Genomic DNA, 21,432 nt, shown 5'->3' on the forward strand with positions numbered 1-21,432 from the left:
CTAAAAAGTCTAGACATCCTAATATTGTTCTCTCAGTGCATGTACTTATAGGACTTTGTATTGAAACCAACTGGGGCCAAGGTAAAAATGTTCCTTAATAATTTGCGGCTGTATGTCGGACTCGGTTTGACAATGTAAAAATTTGTCGTTGTGGTTTTATACTAAGTTATGTCCATTATTGGAACGCACTATTAATATGTTACGTGAAAATTTTCTGGTTTACTATTTTCGCTTCAAAAGTAATCAGGAGATAAAATCATTATTTTAAAACATGGTCTTTAAAGGGTTAAAATGTTCATTCATTTCTGTCTGCTAAGAAAAAACTTCTTAGAGGAAATAAAATTTTATATCTGAATAGATTTTATCGAAAAGCATCGGAGATGAGATAGTGATGTCAGCTTAAGTCACGTGGTTCCGAAAAAAAAGAAGGAAAATAAAAACAATAATATTCTAAAGTTCAGAGATAAAATCGTTTATTTCGTTCGGGTATAGGTTGACAATTCACTTTTCATTTAACTTTTATCGTCACACTACTCAATAATTTTTATTATGACTTATTTTCAAAAAAAATCATTTGTGTTTACGTGGATAATTGAAAACTTTTCGTTTAATACCTGTGACGTCAACGAGGTACTTCGAAGTCCAGATTTCCATTTCGGGGAAAGCAGTTGGTATCTTTGTCTGAAGCCAAGAGGAGAATGTAAAGACAAAATTGAATTTATATCGTGTTTTTTAGTATTGTGGTCTCCAGTAACATGTTCATTCCCGTTTCAGTTCGAACTCGAAATAACCGGAGCAAGTGGTGAAAAGCTAAAAACTTTAGAAGGAAACTACGAATTGTTCCATAAGGTTTCTAAATGGGGAAGTTCAGAATTCCTCGAAATCGAAAAAGTTAAGAAAGATGCTGAATATGGCTTTGAAGATATTCTAAAAGTCTGTTGTTACTTACATACAGAAAGTTCCGGAGAAAGTATTATAACGCAGTGCATTGCTAAAACGAAAATAGATGTAGATCGAATAGCTTTTGAAATGAACAATGTTACTATGTCTAGTGTTCTAGATTTATTTAAGGAGACTACCCTTCATGGAGGTAATATTTTCCAAGTGGCCATTCATACAAAGAAAAGTCCCAATAAAATTCAAGTAATTAAAGTAGGCTCCAATTGCCTAAAACGCCAAGCTGTTAAATGTAAGGTAGGCATGAGTTGCGATGATGAAATCTGGACCGAAAAAGCCTCCCATCTCTTTCAATCAAAAAAACTTCCAGAAATATGGTCATTTTGCGCAGATGGAATTTTTGGTGCGTTTTCACGACTCAGAAAAAAGACGGTAGATTTTTTCTGGGAGTTATCGTGCTCTTATGGAACAAACATCAGTTACATTTCATTCGATCGGTCTGAATCTTCGGCATCTTGCAGCCTAACTACAATTTACCCTACTTCACGCAAAGACATGTTATGTATGTTCTCGAACAAGAAATACAGTGATGTTAAACTGCGAGTGGATAGCGATATTATCGATGCTCATAAAAACATTTTGTCGGCCCGTTCACCGGTATTTTCCAGTATGTTCGACAAAATGGAAACTCACACGACCATTCTTGACATAGTTGATATTGATTTTGCAACATTAAACTTACTTTTAGAGTTCATATATACTGATTCAGTGAGTCCGATTAATTACCGGGGAGCTATAGATCTGCTTATAGCTTCTGAAAAATATCAAGTTTTACCTTTAAAAGCATCGTGTGCTTTGTTTTTAAAGTCTAAACTATCAATCGGAAATGTTCTCGAAGTACTGAGTGCAGCTAGTACAGCATGTCAAGAACGTTTAAAATCAGATGCTATGGATTTCATCTCCGCTAATTCCAGCAGCGTTTTAGGATCAAGCGAATGGTGTTTGTGGACGAAGAACAAAGATAATTCTAAATTAGGAATGGAGATTATGTACAAACTAAATAAAAATGTATCATTCTTCCAAACTATTGTATCAGGTAGGTTTTTGTTAATACAAACGTATTACTTACTTTTGCCGACCGGCCTGTGTAGGGGGCATGGAACTGTCCTTGCATCAGAAAGGTAATGGGTTCGAATCCCGGGCAAGGCATGGATGTTTCTTTCTCTCTGTGTGTTCTATGTCCTTTCTCCTTTGTGTGTGTGAATATGACCCGCCCTATAAACGAGTTTGTGGTTGAGTGAATAGTGTGGCGGAAGTCGAATTCTTGGCCATAGATGGCGCCACTAAAAGCAAGAACAAGCGCACTCCCCTAAACAGGCATACGACAAAAAAAATTTACTTACTTTTGTGTTAGAAATTTATGTTGCCATTAAAGAGGATGAGTTTGTGCTTATTTGTAATTTTGTAAAAATATATTTGAATCTATTAGGTTTAATAACTTGCTTTGGTGTGATGCAAATTTCGTCTGTTAAGTCTCACAATAATTTTTTCTAATTTTTAATAATTTACAAAAAATAATTCATATATTTGCATTTTTTTAAAGATCAAGTACTGGCAAAGAAAGATGGAAATGTAAGAATTATTAATTCAACACAAGGTGATATGCACGTATTTAATGTTGTGTTGCTCGGAGAATATGCTCCAGGCTTAACTAGCTTAGCATCAAGATTTGTAATTGGGCAGTATATTGGAGACAGACGTCAAACTTGCGGCGGTAAGTAATTTTATAGTAACATTAAAGAATAATTGTGCTTGCGAGTGATAATTCTTGCAATCGAAAGCTTGATCAATTGTGCTGGATGAGAACATAAGTTTCAATAGCTTTTTGACCACTTTCGGGTAATTTATTATCCTAAGATACAATTTATCCCTTTATTTAAATTTTAATCATAAATTGTTATCCAACTCAAAAATAAAACTATAAATATATAAAAACAAATTTCATATAGCTCCATAAGAAAAAATTGTAAGCGACGCCACCACTGTAACTATTACAGCTCTGACATAAAAGCTATTAGATTTTGAAAGCCATTTTAGAAAGCACAATGAAATAAAAAAAATTTTTAAATTTGTTCATAAATTGTTAAACCTGTGGTGAAATATACCACCACGCCGTCCACATTGCAGGCTAAAAATATGAAACGACAAAGTTGAAATTGAACGTTAAACTCCTCTTTTTTGATCCTCATAAGATTTAAAAACTTAAAATTATGTTTTTTTTCTTCTTCTTAAGCACGTATTTTGAGCTATATCTATTTTCTTAAACACACTTTTTGAGCAATATTCATTTTCTTAAAAACGCTTTTTTAACTATGTGTATTTTCTTAAACGCGCTTTAAGCTATGTCGATTCTTTTAAAGACACATTTAAGCCGGATTAATATCCTTTAATATACATTTTGAACTATGTTCATTTTCTTAAACACACTTTTTGAGCAATGTCCATTTTCTTAGAAACTCCTTCTAAACTACGTGTATGTTCTTTAAAGATATGTCTATTCTCTTAAAAACACATTCAAGCTCGCTCAATATCCTTAAATGCACATTTTGAGCTAAATCCATTTTCTTCAGTGTACAATTAGAGCTATGTCCATTTTCTTAAAAACTCCTTCTAAATTACGTGTATGTTCTTTAAAGATATGTCTATTCTCTTAAAAACACATTCAAGCTCGATCAATATCCTTAAATGAACATTTTGAGCTAAATCCATTTTCTTCAGTGTACAATTAGAGCTATGTTCGTTTTCTAAAAAGTGCTTTTTGAGCTATGTCCATTTTCTTAAATAAATAATTTAAGTTATGTTAGATTTTTAAAGACGTATTTCAGTAATATCTATTTTTTAAATACAAATTTTGAGCTATGCCTATTTTTAAAAACAATTGCTATTGTCAATTTTCTTTGAAACGCATTTGATCCATATCTATTTTTAAATGCACAATTTGAACTATGTTTATTTTCTTCATAATGCTATTTGCAATATGTCTTTTTAAAAATGCTATTTAAGCTTTGTCCAATTTTTCAAATACACATTTTCTCATATGCGTATTTCGTGCTATGTCCTTTTCCTTAAGTACACATTTTAGTTATGTCCATTTACTGATAACGCATTTCGTGCTATTGTTCATTCATCAGGAGTTGGCACTTTACATTTCTTCAGATGCATAGTTTATTTTTGTGTGAGGGATATCGAAGAAAACTATACCACGCTAATAATTGAGACAACTCTTAATGGAATACTTGTGAGTGACGTAGTGTGGATATCTAAATTCTGGTTGGTTGTTGAAACCTGGCATTTGTTTACGTTAGCAATTGTTCTTTCCATTCTATTTCGAGTAAGCCAAGCCTATCAGGTATCAATTCTCAGTGTACTGTGAATGTGTGAAGCGTCACATTCTAAATACTTTCGCAAAGATTTTTTTTAGTTGACTAAAGATGTTAAATGAATATAAACAAAATAATTATGCATCGATGTTATCAGGTACACAAAAAAAAATATCTCTTTGCTACAATAAAATACAGAAACAAATAATAAATCTAAGATAAGTAAAAGACGTAGATGAGGGAGAATTATATTTCAACGAATTAAATGTGTGGTACTTCTCTGTTTATAATTAACTTTTCGCTAATTAACATCCCAACTTATGTAGAGAAACTTATCTCAACTTTAATACGCCATTTTGCTGATTAGCTGGCGCTGACGCCATAGGTCATATGTGCGGGTATGGGAAGTCTTCTTCTTCCTGATGTGCCAAATACCCAACTCTCGTCAATTTGTGATTTTTTTCTTTCCTTACGTTATTTTATAGTCTGGTGTGCGCTGTTATACCTTCCGTAACAATAACTAGTCAAATATATTTTAAGCTTAAAAATTGCTGTTTTATAAAAATGAAATGTTTATTAAATAATATTTTTTAGTTATTAATGAAATACTTAATTTAAACCAATGTTCATATTATTATGCAAAAAGATATATTCATTTCAACGAAGAAACTTAACAATCATTTTCGTTAGTAACACATAATATTATTGATGATTTAATTTTATTATTTTTTAAGGCATTTTTATGCGCCATACACAATTAAAATATCTTTATTGCACATTATTTTATTTTTTTTTAGTTTTTGCTACTTTTTAAATTTACTAATTTTGGGTGAATTTTATTTCTAATTTGGGTACATTATGTTATTTGCGAAAAAAAACTAGTTTTTATGAAATATAGTTATATCAGTATCATTCACAAATGTCAATTCTTTTTTATTTTTACAGTGTTCTATTAATATGATTTGCACACAAGTGAATAAATTATGTAAATACTGTGTTTCTATTATTCCATAATATTCCTTCAAATAATTCAGTCTTTAAGTCCTTAGCATTTTTTGGGAATTTTTTCCAGCTGCAAATTTGGTATTAATATTGAAATCATCCTAATAAATTTATTAATATTATTTGCAGTTGAATTCCTGAATACAATGGTCATGTTGGAAGGCGTTTTTATAGACCTTCACATATCGGATGTTTGCAGCGCAGCGAGATTTCATACCATGGCACATTCTTACATTATTAAAGCTGAAGCTGCAATCATTGTGTATAATATAACTGATGTTGTAAGTATTTTATCGAAGTATGTTTTTGAATAATGTTACCACTGACAGCCAATTTCGAAAAAGTACACTTATGTTTTGCATTTTTCAAACAAAAAATATGTCTGCTGATTTTCAAGAAGAATTTAATACATTGCTTATGTGGAGTTTTTATAATGCATTTTTCACTTCGAATCCATAAGGTTGATATAAATTTTAATGATATCTTGGCTCAACGTGAATTAAATTTCTTACGTGAATTAAAGGAAACGATTTAAAAACTAAATCGCTAAAATTTATCTGTTTTACTCTAATAAAAATTGCTTGACGTTAACAATATTTCAGTTTTAGTACTTTATTAACAGTGTAGAACAGCTGACCCTTATCAGATTTGCAGATTTCAATATTCGGTCAATAAGAGTTGCCTTGAATTTTTAAATCAAAGCTATAGGACAAGAAAACTTTTCAGATTAACCACTGAGATTCATTTGCCATCGTAAAGAACATTCGGCATCAAAATTCTAGGCTCATTGCTCAAAATTGTAAAAGCATAATTTGAGCTATGCTTATTTTCGTAAACATACATTCCGAGATATGTCATTTTTCGTAAATACGCATTTCGAGTCGTGTCTATTCTCGTAAACGCGCGTTTTGAGCTCTGTCCAATTTTGTAAACAAGCCCTTCAAGCTATGATTTGAAAACTCACCAACGGTTTTTCAATGATCAAATGATCTTTGTACTTTTGTCTGTTGTCGTCTGTATTAGTTTTCAATTTATATTTATTTTAAAATCGCGACCACGACAGTAATTATGAAAAAGTTAATCATAAAGAGAACTTAATACTTTAAATAAATATTATGTTAAAACATTAAAAATGTACGATGTTGAATATAAAAAGGAAACAATTTCTCTGGAAAGCAATAAACGGCAAGAAGTTCAAAAATTATCGTTTGCGTATTTTTTTCTTATTAGACTTTGTTCACTGCTTTTTTGTTAATGCTTATGTTAGCCTGCTTTCTTATGACTTTTACAACTCTTTATTTGGGATTATGGCGTTGAAATTTATCAAGTTGAAAGTGTGTGGTTATAAAAAATCCAGAGCACCCAATTTCTCAATGGGTTATAAAAATTTTTAAAGCAAAATATCATATAATGTTGGTTTAAATTATAAACTTGCATACAACATTTATGCAATGTTTAGTTAATTTGATTCAATTAGTTTAGTTTCGTTAGATCAGTTTAGTTAGTTCGATTAGTTTCCAAGAAATTCAATTTAAATATTAAAAAAGTTAACGACCTATTTGAAATTTATCTCATTTCTTAGATAAAATTTGTTTATTTTGTATATTTTTTCTCGATAATATTATTTAATACAATAATGTTTTAGTAAGTTATAAGGCAATAATTTAGTGTCCCTAAGTTATCTCGCCAAGGTGGTGAGTTTATGCCGAAGAGGCAATTTATTTATAAAAATTCTCTTATCATATTAAGTAATATTGTAAACTATACAGAGCTCGAAATTGCAAACTAAGCAAGATACCAGAGGGAAAAAAGAGTCCCAAAGTAACCCCTCTTAATGGTATCTTTAATCAAAATTAATAGTGTCCAAATTCGTAGCTTAAAAAATATGTGTGCAAGAAAAATAGCATATTTAAGGTTGATCTTAGTACCGAAAATCCGATTAAAGTCAATGAGGTGTTTTGCGTTTTATTTTGCGCATTATCTCTGGAAGGAGCAAATTTGATATTTAAACTTGGTTAGACGAAATATTTCATAAATTTTCAATCGTTTGAAGCCAAAAAGTGACAATTTAGAATTAAAGTAACCTAAAAATAGTTTAGTTGAATCTGGAGTTTAAAAGCAGTTACCAATGAAAAAGCAAAGTAATATGATTCCATTAGACAAATAAACTGATTTTTGGCTGCTCTTACTGACTTTCAGTTTTAGTTTTAGAAATGTTTTTGTTCTTCCTGACTTACACATAAATTTGTTTTGGCATCATTTCTTACGAGGATTTTAAAAATGTAAGCGTCTCACTTTGTATATCTTTTTTTTTAAAACTTGATTTGGTGATTTTAAAGGTGTCAAATCAAATTTCAATGTCTTTTTCCCCCCAACTAAATTTGACTTGTTTACAATCGAAGTAAACAATACTCGTATACAATAAATTAAAATTTAATTTCTTTTTTTTACTGACGAGGGCCTTATTCTCGCCATTTTGCAGTTAAAATAATTGATTTGCACTTTCTTTATATTTTTCGTACTTAACATAGTTCTGATCATAGAGTATTATTCCACGGAATAATACCTTTAACAAAAAGGGTGAATCAAGGAAGGCAAAGGGTCAGATCAGGAGAAATAACGCTTGATAGTGTTTAGAACTTTTATGGCATTTGCCTCAAAACTTTAAAGCAACGTGGTTTTGATTTAGTATTTTGAAATTTCACATTTGTCAGTTTTTAGACTTTTCAAAATTTACTTTTGTTACAGTTTACATTGACAAAAACTGATTTGGATGTTGCTAAAAAGGTTTTTTTAAACTCAAATTGCACAAAAGCAAAGATGTTAAAAATCTAAAAACAGACAATTCAAACTAACATTTAAAAAAAACAAGAGGAATCAGTATTGAGGAATCAGAGGAATCAGTATAATTTTATCAGAAAAAGGTAAAGGAGTTTCTAAAGTACCGCCTTCTTTATGGCTCAAACTCTGATTGGATGATAACCTTGTAATTTACATGCGTCAAAATGTATTATCGCATCGAGCAAAATATACACCATCAGTTTATTTGCGAAAACAAAATTAAAATGATTAAAAGCATATTAATCTTTTCCTTACGGCGCTCAGCATGATTTTGTCATTCTGGTCCACATATTGTACCAGCCGTAAGCAAGAGGTTAAGGATTTTCTCTCTCAACTTTTTTGACAGTTGAGTTCGAAAAAGATGAGGGAGGCCTCTTTTTGACTTGTTGACAACAAAAATACATCAAATTAAGTTTTATTTCTTCTTTTAGGATAGCTTTAACAGTGCTAAAACTTGGGTTAAAGAGATACAGCGTAGTAAAAATACTAATATCGTAATTGCATTAGCTGGAAATTGTGCAGACTTAGCTGAGAAAAGAAAAATTAAACGTGAAGTAAGTTTTTTAGGTCAATTTCTTATGGTGGATGATGCTATTAAATATTCATACACAATCCTAAAATCAATTTACATGATTATGAAGTACGAGGCAAAGAAGATAATCATAGAATGCATTTTTAATAATCTTTTTCAGGAAGCAGAAGCATACGCCGATGAAAATGGACTGATTTTTATGGAAACTTCAGCGAAGGAAAATATAAACGTAGATGCCATATTTCTTGCAGTTGGTTAGTATAATTTTTTTTTGTTGCTATATATATTAGTATAGTTTTTTTTTTCGTTTTAAATGCTTTTTTACCAAGGAAAATGAAAGAAAAAAGCTAATGTTTGAGTACCTTAAACTCTAAGCAAAACATGCATTTTAAGGCTACTTTTCGAAGCCTTTGTTGTCATACGGAATAATGATCTTTTTCGGACACTATTCTTTTTCATAACTGCTGCTGTGTGTTTTCAACAATTATTCTTCACTGTTAGGTGAAGTTTAGCTGATATCTGAGCATTGGCTAAAGACAACACTATTATGTTGATATATTTTGTTTTGGCTATATTAATACAATATTAGATAGCACTCCTTTTTGTGGATATAATCGTGTGAGCTGATGAAGAGATGATATCTTTTCATTACTTTGTTTTCCGGCTTTTTAATATATATAAATTTTTTAATTAAAAATTTTTTAAAAATATTTTATTTTAATAATTTTTCTTCTTCTCTTTTTATTTTTTATTATTTCTCTTTTTATCTTTATTATTTTCCATGTTTTTTCTCGATAATTTTAACTTATTTTATGAGTTCTATAACTTGCAGTTTATGCGCATTACAAAAAACTTTCTAATTTTCTCCGTTTTTCTCTTTTTGTCTTTATTGTGCTATATATATGTAAAAAGCTTCAATTAATCTTTTTATGTTATTCCATTTTTGTAAATCCTTTTCCTAATTTATTATTCAAAACGAAACGCTTTCTCACTCTTTCAAATTCTCATCCTGTCCTTTAATCTATTTTTGGCACAAGTATGCATTAATTAAGAGTAATATATTTTCCCCTTTGCTCTTTGTGGGATCTATTTAATAAACCACTTACAATTACTTACCTTATTCCCTAAAACGTGGGAGGGTTTCCCGTCCGTGTAACGCAAAGGCAAGTTAGTTCTATCAAAAAGTTCTCCACGAAGGCAATTTTCTCCCAATACTTGTCTTCAAGTTCTCTTTTCTTCTGGATTTGGTTTAAAATTGCAAAGCTACGGAGTTGAACATTGGTAGTCGTAAACTCGAAAATGGATCAATTGTTCAACGTCGATTACAAAACAAAATATTAGAAAGCTATCTCCAACGCGTGACGTCATGAGGAGGGATATCGTAGCTTCAGCTCTAAGAGCGGAATGAACTAGCCCTTCTTTCTTCTCTTTAGCCCTGTTCTTTGGTAGCCCACCAACCTGCGCGTGAAGTCGATCACTTTACGGTAGAACAGTTTATCGAGGATCGGTACCGCACAGCCTCTGTCCCTACGCAGGCTGATCAAAGTGGTCACCCTCCCGCTTACTAGCCGCAGTCAGTGATGCTTGGCTTCGGTGTTCTACTGTGAACCGTGTCTTTACGATCAGTCCACTGAGGAACATTTCTACTGAAACATTTTCTCATTTTCAATCAACCAGATATTATAAAACCAAAATTTATGCATTGTGTTCCGTATTCTCCACTCTTATTCCTAGATTACTATTATAATTATGATTTGTTCTTTATTATCCTTATTATCATATTATTATTAGAATGGTCAAAATTGAAATAAACAAAATGTACGCGATAAGGGACACAAAGAAAGTTTTAAAGAGAAAAAAACAACATAAAAACTTTATCAAAATCTAATGCATCGAAACAGGAAAACGAGTTATCATTTTTAAATGCCAGAGGAAACAGAGAAAAGACTATTCGCAACACCTTCAAGCTTTATCCGAAATTAAACCAATATAGTTAGCCACAGCTTTCTCAATAATAATTCACCACATTTTGATAGCTTATTATTTTTCCCCAACTGACTGCGTATTAAAAACTACTGCATCTTTTTTTACATGGATACCAAATATATATGTTAAAGGTGATGATTACGGAAGACCCTATACTAGGGTAAAACTACTCTGTTTAGGGGTGGTTACTACTTGGGTGTAAACTTAAGGCTTTATACTAGGATTTATACACAGGATTTTAACTATGTGTGGCAATTGGTGCTATATTGAATTCTTGATGATGAACATATCTATAGTGTTCTTTTAATCTAAATGTTAAAGCACGTCTGGTCAGTCAGATGTATTAAATGTCGTTAATGACAACATATATGATACCACATACCTTGACAGTGCGACCTTTACTTATTAAAATTAAATTTCTTTTTAACAGCAGTTAATATTTGATTCTATACTTTTATTCCCAACAAAGCTTTACTTGCTCCATATTTTATTATCAAAGAGATTTAGAATAAACGAGTAATTAAAGGAGTAAATGAATAAAAATATTATTAAAATTATGTAATTTTAATTTAACTCATTTATACATCATAATTTATTTTAATAATGCATATAAATAAAAAAAAGAGAGACGAAAGGAAATGAGTAAGTGAATCAGTGAATATGCAAATCAAAAAATCAGTTCATATATAAGTAGAAATCGCTAATTTATGCGGCTATAAACGTAAACCAAAAAAAATCGTTTATTTTTTTTATTTCATTTATTTTGTTTGTAACAATATGTTATGAAATTATTTTCTGTTTTTCAACCTTGTTTTACTATCCCAGTAACTAAGTGGGAAAAAAATATATTTTAATTACAGCAAGTGCTCATTTGGCTAAGCTATCAACTGCTGCAGATGAAAATAATTCATTAGATACTGCTGTTGCCGAACACAATACGTTATCCACTCCTGCTGCTTCACCTGTGCATGGAAATCAAAATGTTTTGAGTGCTGCTAATGCTACTGTAGATGTGCCTGACACCTCTTTACGGCCAGGAAATCAGAATATTGCTGTATTAGGTGTGGCATCACCTAAATATAAATCTGAAACTGGTAGTTGTCATTCACCTGCCTCTTCACCTAATGCAGACCTTAAAGAAGAGAACCAAGTTGAGAACGAGATTGGCAAATGTCTGTCTTGAAAAAGAAAACAGCAATTCTTTCCTTCGACGTGCTGCAAGGTTTACAAGAACAAGAAAACAAGCAATTGCGATCAGTAGTTTTTAATATTTTTGTCTGCTTCAAAGATTACATTTGATAACTTGTAAAACTGAGGAACTTATAAACTGAGAAAACTGTGGTTACATAAACGAAATTATCGAATCTGACAAGACTGTAGTACCCAGTAATGTCTAAATTAGTGGAACTGGTTCAACTGTGGCAGCATAAATTGAGTTTACGGAATTTTTAAATTGCAGATTTGGATTCGAAAGTTTACTTGATGTACGTTCTAGAATTCTCATGTCGTCAACTTGTCATTTATGTAGAAACAGATGACAAAATTGTGGCAGCATAAATGAAAAAAATTTTCAGTTGCAGATTTGGATCCGAAAGTTTACAAGAAGTACTTTCTAGAAAATTCTTCTGTCGTAAACTCATGGGATCAACTTACCTTGTTATTTATGTAGAAACAGAGGACCCAACTGTGGCAGCATAAACTGATTTTAAATGCAAATCAAAGCATTTGAAAACCATTATTCAATTTGATTTATTTAATAAATATTTAGAAATATGTTTTTTTTTTTAAATTTAAAAATTGACATATCTACTTTTAAGTGTGTAATGAGATGCAATTATAGTCGTTCTACAGGTTACTTACGCTAAAAGTTAGGAAACAATTTCTTCTCTTAAGTTAAAGGAAATCTTTAGAATTATTTATTATTTTTAAGAGGCATATTTAGAAAAACTATGACCATCTTCTTAAGAATTTGAAGTACCATTATAAAATAAGCGTTGACAAGGGATATTTTTAATTTAAGCTTAAAATATCAATATTGCCTTGGGTTGTTTGTGGAGTGAAAAAATCTTTGGATGTTTTAATGTGAATCGACTGCAAAGAATAGTGATAAAGTAGGTCCTTTATATTTCTAGTAACGGATACTTCACCTCGGTTACTGATAAGAACTTCGTAATTTTGTTTTCTCCCGAGTTGGGAGTTTTCGCTCGTCGGGAAAGGAACCGCCCCCTTCTCCGACAGACTCTTCTGCTTCTTTCCAGGAAAACTGTAAGTTACAATTTTCCGTATAATTTGGAAATGTAAATAATGGATCAGAATGAATTAATGGATGAAACTGCTACAGAATATAGCAGTCGTCTTATTAAAACGAATACTAACATCCTCTTAGAATATGACGACACGATCCAAGACAAACTGACGTACGCAACGGACAATGGTTTAAATTCATACACGCTATTTTTCTCGCCAACAGGAGTAAACTCGTTTCCCAAAAAACCTTTGCAATTAAAAACAATTCTAACGAACGCTGTTAGCAACCCAAGGAAAATTAGTTTATGCACTCATACAAGACAGGGCAAACTACTTATTCAAACCTCAGATTTAGCTACAGCTTTGGAACTTACCAACCTGAATTCTCTATTTGATATACCTACCAAACCTGAAGTGATACAAGAAAACATTACATCTCGCTTCCTTCTGCATGAGATACCGTTAGACTTAAATCTTTGTGATTTAAAAACCGAATTAGAGTACAGCAACATCCAAGTATATAGTATTCGACGATTCCAAAAAAGGGGAGATACCGTCCCCTCTGAAACCTGCTTAGTAACCTGTTACGGAACACACACGCCGAAGAATCTTAGACTCTTCTATGATAGCATCCGACCCATAGCATTTTATGACCGCCCTAGACAGTGCCACAAATGTTACAAATTCTCACACTTAGAAAAGAATTGCCCCGCTCCTACCCAAATTTGTAGCCAGTGCAGTGGAAGTCATCACAAATCCGCATGCAACAGCCCTACAACGATCTGCAGTAATTGCACAGGGAACCACGCCTCCGACTATCCTGATTGCCAAGCACGACTAGAGGAAGCTCGATTTTTGCGCTTCAAAAACGAATCTCACTTAACGTTTCCAGAAGCTCGCAGACAATATAAATCACAAAAAGATAAACCAACGTTTGCATCAGTGGTGAAATCCGACCGATCAGAACAAATTGCGGATATCAAAGAAATAGTCAAAACAGCAGTAGCAGAAGTAGCTACAGTGTTTGACGCAAAACTCTTGGCGTTAACACAACGCCAGGACGCCCTCTTCGACAAAATATTCAAAGTTTTAGAAATTTTGACTTCTAAACAAGACATCGAACAACCTCACCAAAATCTTTCACGTAAGAAATTTCGTCCGACACTCGACACGGAAGCCCTAGAACACGGTTCTAAAACCGAATTTCCCTTTGTGACCGACACTGAGTCACCCACTCCGTACTTATCCAACTACATCGAAACAGAACCTCGACCAGAATCTTCAGAAATTAAAGGGCAGAGCCTAGTTACACCAGTTCGAGGCACTACCCCAAGACCACAAAATAGAGGTCTAACCCAAAAGGTCCCGCAAGTTCAAACAAAATCATCGACCAATAAAACCAAAAGCTAACCCCTACTTCCTTACTGCAATTGACAATACAATTCTCTAGCCACCCTTTTGAACAGTCTACAAAATGCCAATTAACATCACTTCCTGGAATTGCCGAAGTATTAAAAACAAACTTCACTGGCTTAAAATAAAACCTTTTTCTCAATCCCATATAATTGTTCTTCAGGAAACGTTTTTAAGTTCAGCAGACTCGCTCCATGTTCCGTCCAAGACAATTTTCCGTCAGGATCGAACGAGAGGTCGAGGAGGCGGACTCGTCATCGCGGTTGACCGCAACATTTCATCGAAGATCATTCCAATACCGAATCTACCAACATCAGATAACGAAATCTTAGCGGTGCAGATCACAACGACTAATTTCTCATTTTTACTAGTGAATATTTATTCCCCTAAAGGTCAATATTCAATAGACTGGCTGCAATCCCTAAGACGAACGTTAACAAACCCTTTTATTTTAACAGGTGATTTCAACGCACACCATGCTGCGTTAGGAGCTCAGACAACATCAAGAGACGCGGATAGGCTCCTCGACTGGATCCTAGATGCGCAATTCTCTCTACTAAACACGAAGGTCCCCACATGCTTCAAACCAGGGTGCCAACCCTCCCTTCTAGACCTCACAATAACATCAGCGGATTTTTTTCCCAAAATGAATTTCGTAGTGTCCCCAGACACATTCGATAGCGATCATGCCCCTGTGAACATGTCCCTTAATACCCCAAACGGCAACCCCGCTTTGAACAGGCAAACTCGAGTGAACTGGAAGAACCTAACCCGTGACCTTGAGGAAACTATTCGAACCGAAAATACCCTTACAACTCAAAAGTTTCAAACTATTTTCCAGCAAAAAATAAAGAATCATACCTCTTTCAGACCAGCGATTAATCCACTCTTCCCACCCTACTGGAACAGTCTGTGCTCCTATTTATTAGGTAAGAAACGAAAATATCTAAGAATCGCGCGTAGATCCTTCAACCCAGATAAGTGGAATATATACAAAAAAGCAGCAGCTGAGCTACGAAAAACAATACACTCAGCCCGAAGACAATATTGGAATGACGTTTGTGTCAACGCAGGTCAAACTAAATCCATTGGAAAAATACTCCGTGCAATTATTAACCGCCCTGAAAACCAAAATATATCGTCAAATCTAATCATGACCAACAACATTGAGCTTCACAGCCCATTGTCTCAAGCAAATGCATTTGCAGCTTTTTACTCCAAACCACCAAACAAAAACCCACTCCCACTGGATTTCAGCGGAGCTGACCAAGAATTCAACGAACCATTCTCCTTACAAGAACTCAACGACTCCCTCACAGCTTCAAAATGCAAGTCCCCCGGACCAGATGGCATCCCTTTAAAAATTCTTCGCTCCCTTTCGGAAGCAGCCACTCAGAAGCTACTCGACGAATTAAACCATATCTGGGTCTCAGGACAGATCCCAGAATCCTGGAAGCTAGCCCATATCATACCTATCCATAAGAAAGGGAAACCACCTGACCTAATATCATCATACAGACCCATATCACTCACATCAACCTTGAGCAAATCCCTCGAACGCATGCTCTTAAAGAGACTCGTAGATTTTTCACTCAAAACTAGAATTTTCCATCCCTATCACTGTGGATTCCTACCATTCAAAGGTGTAGACTCGGTTCTCACCATTCTTCACCATGAAGTGCTCCAGGCTCGGTTCGAAAAAAAGTATGTAATTTGCTGCTCCCTAGACATTCACGCTGCGTATGACAGTATAAACCAGGAATATTTAATTCTCAAACTCTTAAAGGTCGGAATTACTGGTCGAGCCGCCAAATTCATACACAACTTTGTCAACCAAAGAAAAATAGCTGTGCGATGGAGGAAAGCGCTTTCAGCCAACTTTCCTATGAACAGAGGCGTTCCGCAAGGATCTGTGCTCTCCCCATTCCTCTTCATGATTTACATGTCAGACCTGCATCGCATTCTCCCAGGTGACATAACTTGCCTCATTTTTGGAGACGACATCTACCTTATAGCAATCGCTGAAACCACCTACGAAGTAAGACATAAGATGCAATTTTCACTCCACCTTATTCAGGAATGGTGCAAGGACTGGTGCCTCGAAATCGTTCCGGAAAAAAGTGCCGTCATCAACTTTTCTAGAAGACGCTCAGGTGATAACTTCAATCTCAACATCTTTAATAAACCTATCCCGTGGACTCAAAATCTCCGAATTCTCGGACTTCACTTCTCCAGTAACCTGAGCTTCCACCACCACTTCAGAATTTTAAAACAAAAAATTTTAAAGAAACTCTCCGCTCTTCACTGTATTGCTACCACCCGCTGGGGAGCCCAGTCAGAACATCTTCTTCAAATCGTAAACTCATGCATCAGAAGTGTTTTAGACTTCGGTAGCCACATCTTTACCTCCTCAAGTGTAACAGGTTTACGAACCCTCGAAATCCTATACAATGCAGCGCTTAGGGTAGCAACAGGACTACCCCGATGGACACCCATTCCACTACTTCTCAAAGAAGCGGGAGTGAGCAAATTAGCTTCTCGTCACAAATGGATAGCAGCTAAATTCTACTTCCGGCACACCTCCCTACATTCATATTCTCCAGTCTTCCATCACCTAAATCTCCCACTATCCAGCTTTCCACAAGGTAAATCGGCCCCGCTTATACCATACATGCATAAATGGATGATTAGCAAGAACCTCTCCCAAAATGACATCATTAAATACCATACCCCTACTCCAATTCCCCCAAACGTCGTCATTCATTTAGACAACTTTGCATTCCAAACCAAGAATCTAGCCCCACCTCAGATAAGAGCCTTATTTAAAGAGTTTCGCTATCGAAACCTTACCAACAGCATTGTTCTGGCAACAGACGGATCAAAACAATTGGACAGAACCAGCGTGGGTATATATTCCTCTAAAGGTTATACGGTCTCTGGCCGAGTTCCGTCACAAACATCAGTCTTCACTGCAGAAGGATTGGCGATCTTCCTCGCCCTCAAACATTGTGTTACCAGCTACGAACATCATACCTTGCTAACAGACAGCCACTCAATACTTCAGTCCCTCTCCAAAGGCACTAGAAAATCTCCAAGAATCTCACTACTTCTCCTAGACCAAATAGCCAAATCTAGCCAAATTGCGAAGTCACTCTCATTTATCTGGGTCCCATCCCATACTGGTATTACTGAAAACGAACAAGCTGACCAACTCGCTAAACAGGCACTTAATCAAGATTTTATCTCGCACCTTTCATCACCCCAAGATCTTTGTCAAATGTTTTTGAGAGATGAGCTCAATAAAGAACACAGAGAATGGAAAGAGTGCAAATACTTCCAACCCTTTCCGCACCTCGACGAACCTCAAGGCTACCGCCCACTTATCAAGTCCCGAAAACTAGATGTGTTAATAGCCAGACTCCGAACGAAAACGCTTCCAACTAACGCGATTCTACATAAGTGCAAGTTAGTAGAAAGTCCTAAGTGCCCCAACTGCGGACATATAGACACGAACGAACACTACCTCCTGGACTGCTCTTTTTATCAAAATGCTCGTAAAGACCTCTATCAATCCTTATCCCTGCAGAGCCCAGCTTTCACTGATCTGGTTAACTTGTCTCTCAACTCCCGGACCAAAATCCAATCCCTCTTAAAATTCTTCCAAGCAACTAACAGATTCTAGCAGTTCGCTCCAACCTTGTGCTATCTACCCAGCCCCCAACCTGAAATGAGACTTATTTATTGAAACGCAGAGCTATAAGCGATAAGCAGAGAGCTCGCAGCACCTAACTATACTCAATACTCAATAAGCGTTGACAACGTTGGCGTTAGATTGACGAAACTTGACCTAAACAGTCATGAGTAACAGTTTACTCACAGCAGTTATAAAAATAGCACATTATTTGTAAATAAGCATCAATACAACGACGAAGCCTTTGAAAAACAGTTTTAAGAGAAGAATATCATATATTGTATACAGTGTGTCTCAAAAAGGTAAAAAAAGAACTTTCGATTTGTTTAATTTAAAGTATAAACAGCATAAGTGATCAAAATAAGGTAGGATTTAAAATTATGTCGATATTTTATAGTTATTTTTTGAAGAGTTACCAAAATTTAAAAAAAATCAATATTTACGTTATTTTACAAATAAGAACCTTTGTGAAAAAGCTAAACTGATCCACAATTCTCTTGAAAGCTCTGAAGAAATATGAATAATAATTAAAAAACAATTTTGGCAATGGATAAAAAATATCCCTTATTTAACTACTTACTAGGTTTAACTACAAAGGCTGGATCTAGAGCCCCTTTATTAGACCCTGATAGTATAGGAGCCTTAGCTAGATCAAAATCAGAAATGTAATCAGATTAAAAAATACTTCGGACTTTTACCTACTCATTTTAGTAAATCTTAAGTTTTACTGCTAAATCCTAAAATTTACCAAACTTATGGCTTTTACAGTAACATATACATATTAGTCGGTCGTGATAACAGCTAGTATGCTAAAGAAAAAATCTGTTAGGAAATTTTTTTTGAAGTATTCTATCAAATTGACCAGAGTGCTAGTTCAGACGTTTTATACTGTTTAATGGGAAACGAAGAAAATAACCATTGTAAATAAAAACTTATGAAAACATTTTTGAAAAATAAAATTAAATTTAATAAGCTAATTCAATCAAAAGTTACTTGAAAACATACCAGGTATCCCAAATTCAATAGGAGAAAAACTTTGAAAATTAGAAATGTATAGCTTACTGCTGTCTGACTAGAAAACCAAGTCAAATAATCTCCTAAAATTTCAAAAGTAGTTAGAAAGATTCTCAATAAATAGAGCTGAAAGCTAAAAAAGAGATATAACACAATGTTTTCTCCTGCGTGACAAACCATTTCAACTGAAGCAGTTATAACATTGCTGTTAAAAAATAGGATTTTTCAAACAAATATTGTTTCATAGTTTTCTTTGTCGCAGCTCCAACTTAATTTTAAAGTTGGTGAGAATAATGTCAGTTTCTTGTACTGAAAGTAGCAAACTGAGCAATTCTATTTCATTACGTTTCTCTCTCAAATCATTGATCATTTTTGAAACAGCTGACAGATAATAGTTACTATTTAATCACTATATTCCAAATAATTTTTTAGTTGTCAAGTATTTTGTATTTCTAAGATAGAGATAGCACGTTAAGCAAGTGGTAAAAAATAATTTGCGAGGAACTTAAAGAGACGCAGTGCAGTTACCAGAAGAAAATTAAAGTATCTCAAAGTGCAAGAGTACCCTTGTCTTCTGCTTTGGTTTCACAATTACAAGACTATGTGTTGCAAATCTGAAATTGATCGACTGTACAATTCCGGTTATTAAATAAAATCAGATTTCTTTCACTTGGCAAATATCTCCGAGTAAATATGTAAGGCAAGATAGAAAAATTCAAAGAGCTAGTGGATATTGTAGTTGAGGAATATATTACAACGGAAAAAATGAACAATTATATTAAGATTAAAAAGGAAAATTTAGCACAATTTTTACAATGTGCAAGAACAATATATTAAGAACTATTATGATAATTTAATAGTTAAAAAATATATCAGAATGCTTATGAAAATGCCTTGCTTTGAAAACCTGTTTATGATTAACAAGATATATCGTGCCCTGTTATCACGATTATGTGCACCCACTCGAATTCATACTTCTTTTATTTGTTAACAAAAATAAAAAAATTTTATATTAAAAAGCATATATTTTTATCTGCAGTCCTGAATACTGAGTGAAATGAGCAGATTGTTGACGATAAGTAATAATTATTTAAATTCCGATACGCAAAATTTACTACTTGGTGTACAACTGTTCCTGCATAAAATACCATCTGTGACGAGCATTACTGGGCTTGAAAGAAATCCAGGTATAATAACAGCATCCAAAGATTTATTAAATAACATTTCAAAATAATAAACAAAACAATTAGCAAAATAAAAATGCCCTCAGGGGCCAAAATGCAGAAATATGAAAAACCTAACAGAGGAAAAAATCAGCTTAACGCGTCGGTTCCTCTTTATCTATAGTTTGCTCACCAGGAGTTGGCACTTGGCTCCACTAATGCGCTCCAAACGCAAACAGTGAATTCTTTTTCAATCACTTACTTTGCTTTATCATCAGCTATTATACCTTTCGTTACTGTAGCTAATTAAATATATTTTAAATCTAAAATCTGCCATTTTTCTAGTAAAATGTCTCAAAAAGGACAAACTATTCACTCAGAAGAGACAAATATCATTAGATCTAAGAAATATTTAATTTAAAAAAAATGCACATAAAGATTGCGAAATAAATCTTTTAGTCATACGATCGCCAAATAGCAACCTTGGTCAGGATTGTTTACATCCCAAAAATAGCGAAATAGTATGAAACGCAAAAACAGCGGATACCACGTGATGAAGACGGAACCAAGTGCCAACTCCTGATGAACGAGCTATACTCCTTTTCCTCAATTATTTAATTAGGTGCGTGATCAACTCACCCTCTGGTGGTGAGTCAGTGACTACACCATTGATCTTGTTCTATAAATAACACTTAGCTATTTTACATTAATTTGTGTTCACCAATGACATCTACATTTATTACACTGCAAACTCCCAGAAGCTCTCACCACCATCCAAACTTGATGCATTGATTGGAAAATGGCTATTTCACCCTCAAAACTATTAATTTCCCCAACAAACGTCTCTCGCCTCCAATTCAAGAACAAATTCCCAAAGTAAATTCCATCGAAATTCTTGGTGTTTACTACACTGCAAATATTTCTTTCCTTTGCCATTTTCAATACCTAAAAAAATTGTTTTTAAAAAAATAACGAATTTTGCTGCATAACTAATACGCAAGGGGGGTCCCGAAGCTATCAGCTCATTCTGATTGTAAACGTTAAAATCAGATGTACGTTAGAGTGTGGCAGCTCAATTCTCTTTTCTGCGCCGAAATCACATCTCCGAGTAGTTGAAACAATCTGCCTCTGAGAAGTAACGGGCCTTCCTCGTTGGACTCCAATTCCTATTCTCCTCAAAGAAACCGGTGCTACCTCAATATCGCACAGACTTATCTTAGCAGTAAAAAAATTCTACCTCCGTCACTGTTTGCTTGGTTCTCACTC

General features: G+C 34.0%; 1 protein-coding gene across 1 annotated transcript; it reads left to right on the forward strand.

Annotated features, from left to right (window-relative positions):
* The first annotated feature begins 370 nt into the window (after positions 1-370).
* Positions 371-12,409, forward strand: LOC107438114 (uncharacterized). Its single transcript, XM_016050298.4, has 6 exons — positions 371-1,993; positions 2,501-2,671; positions 5,409-5,560; positions 8,552-8,674; positions 8,813-8,906; positions 11,499-12,409. Exons 1-6 carry the CDS (start codon positions 550-552, stop codon positions 11,819-11,821), a joined length of 2,307 nt encoding a protein of 768 aa, XP_015905784.2. The 5' UTR covers positions 371-549; the 3' UTR covers positions 11,822-12,409.
* The last annotated feature ends 9,023 nt before the right edge of the window (positions 12,410-21,432 follow it).

Source organism: Parasteatoda tepidariorum, chromosome 2 (assembly GCF_043381705.1).
Source record: "Parasteatoda tepidariorum isolate YZ-2023 chromosome 2, CAS_Ptep_4.0, whole genome shotgun sequence".
Taxonomy (NCBI): Eukaryota; Metazoa; Arthropoda; class Arachnida; order Araneae; family Theridiidae; genus Parasteatoda; species Parasteatoda tepidariorum.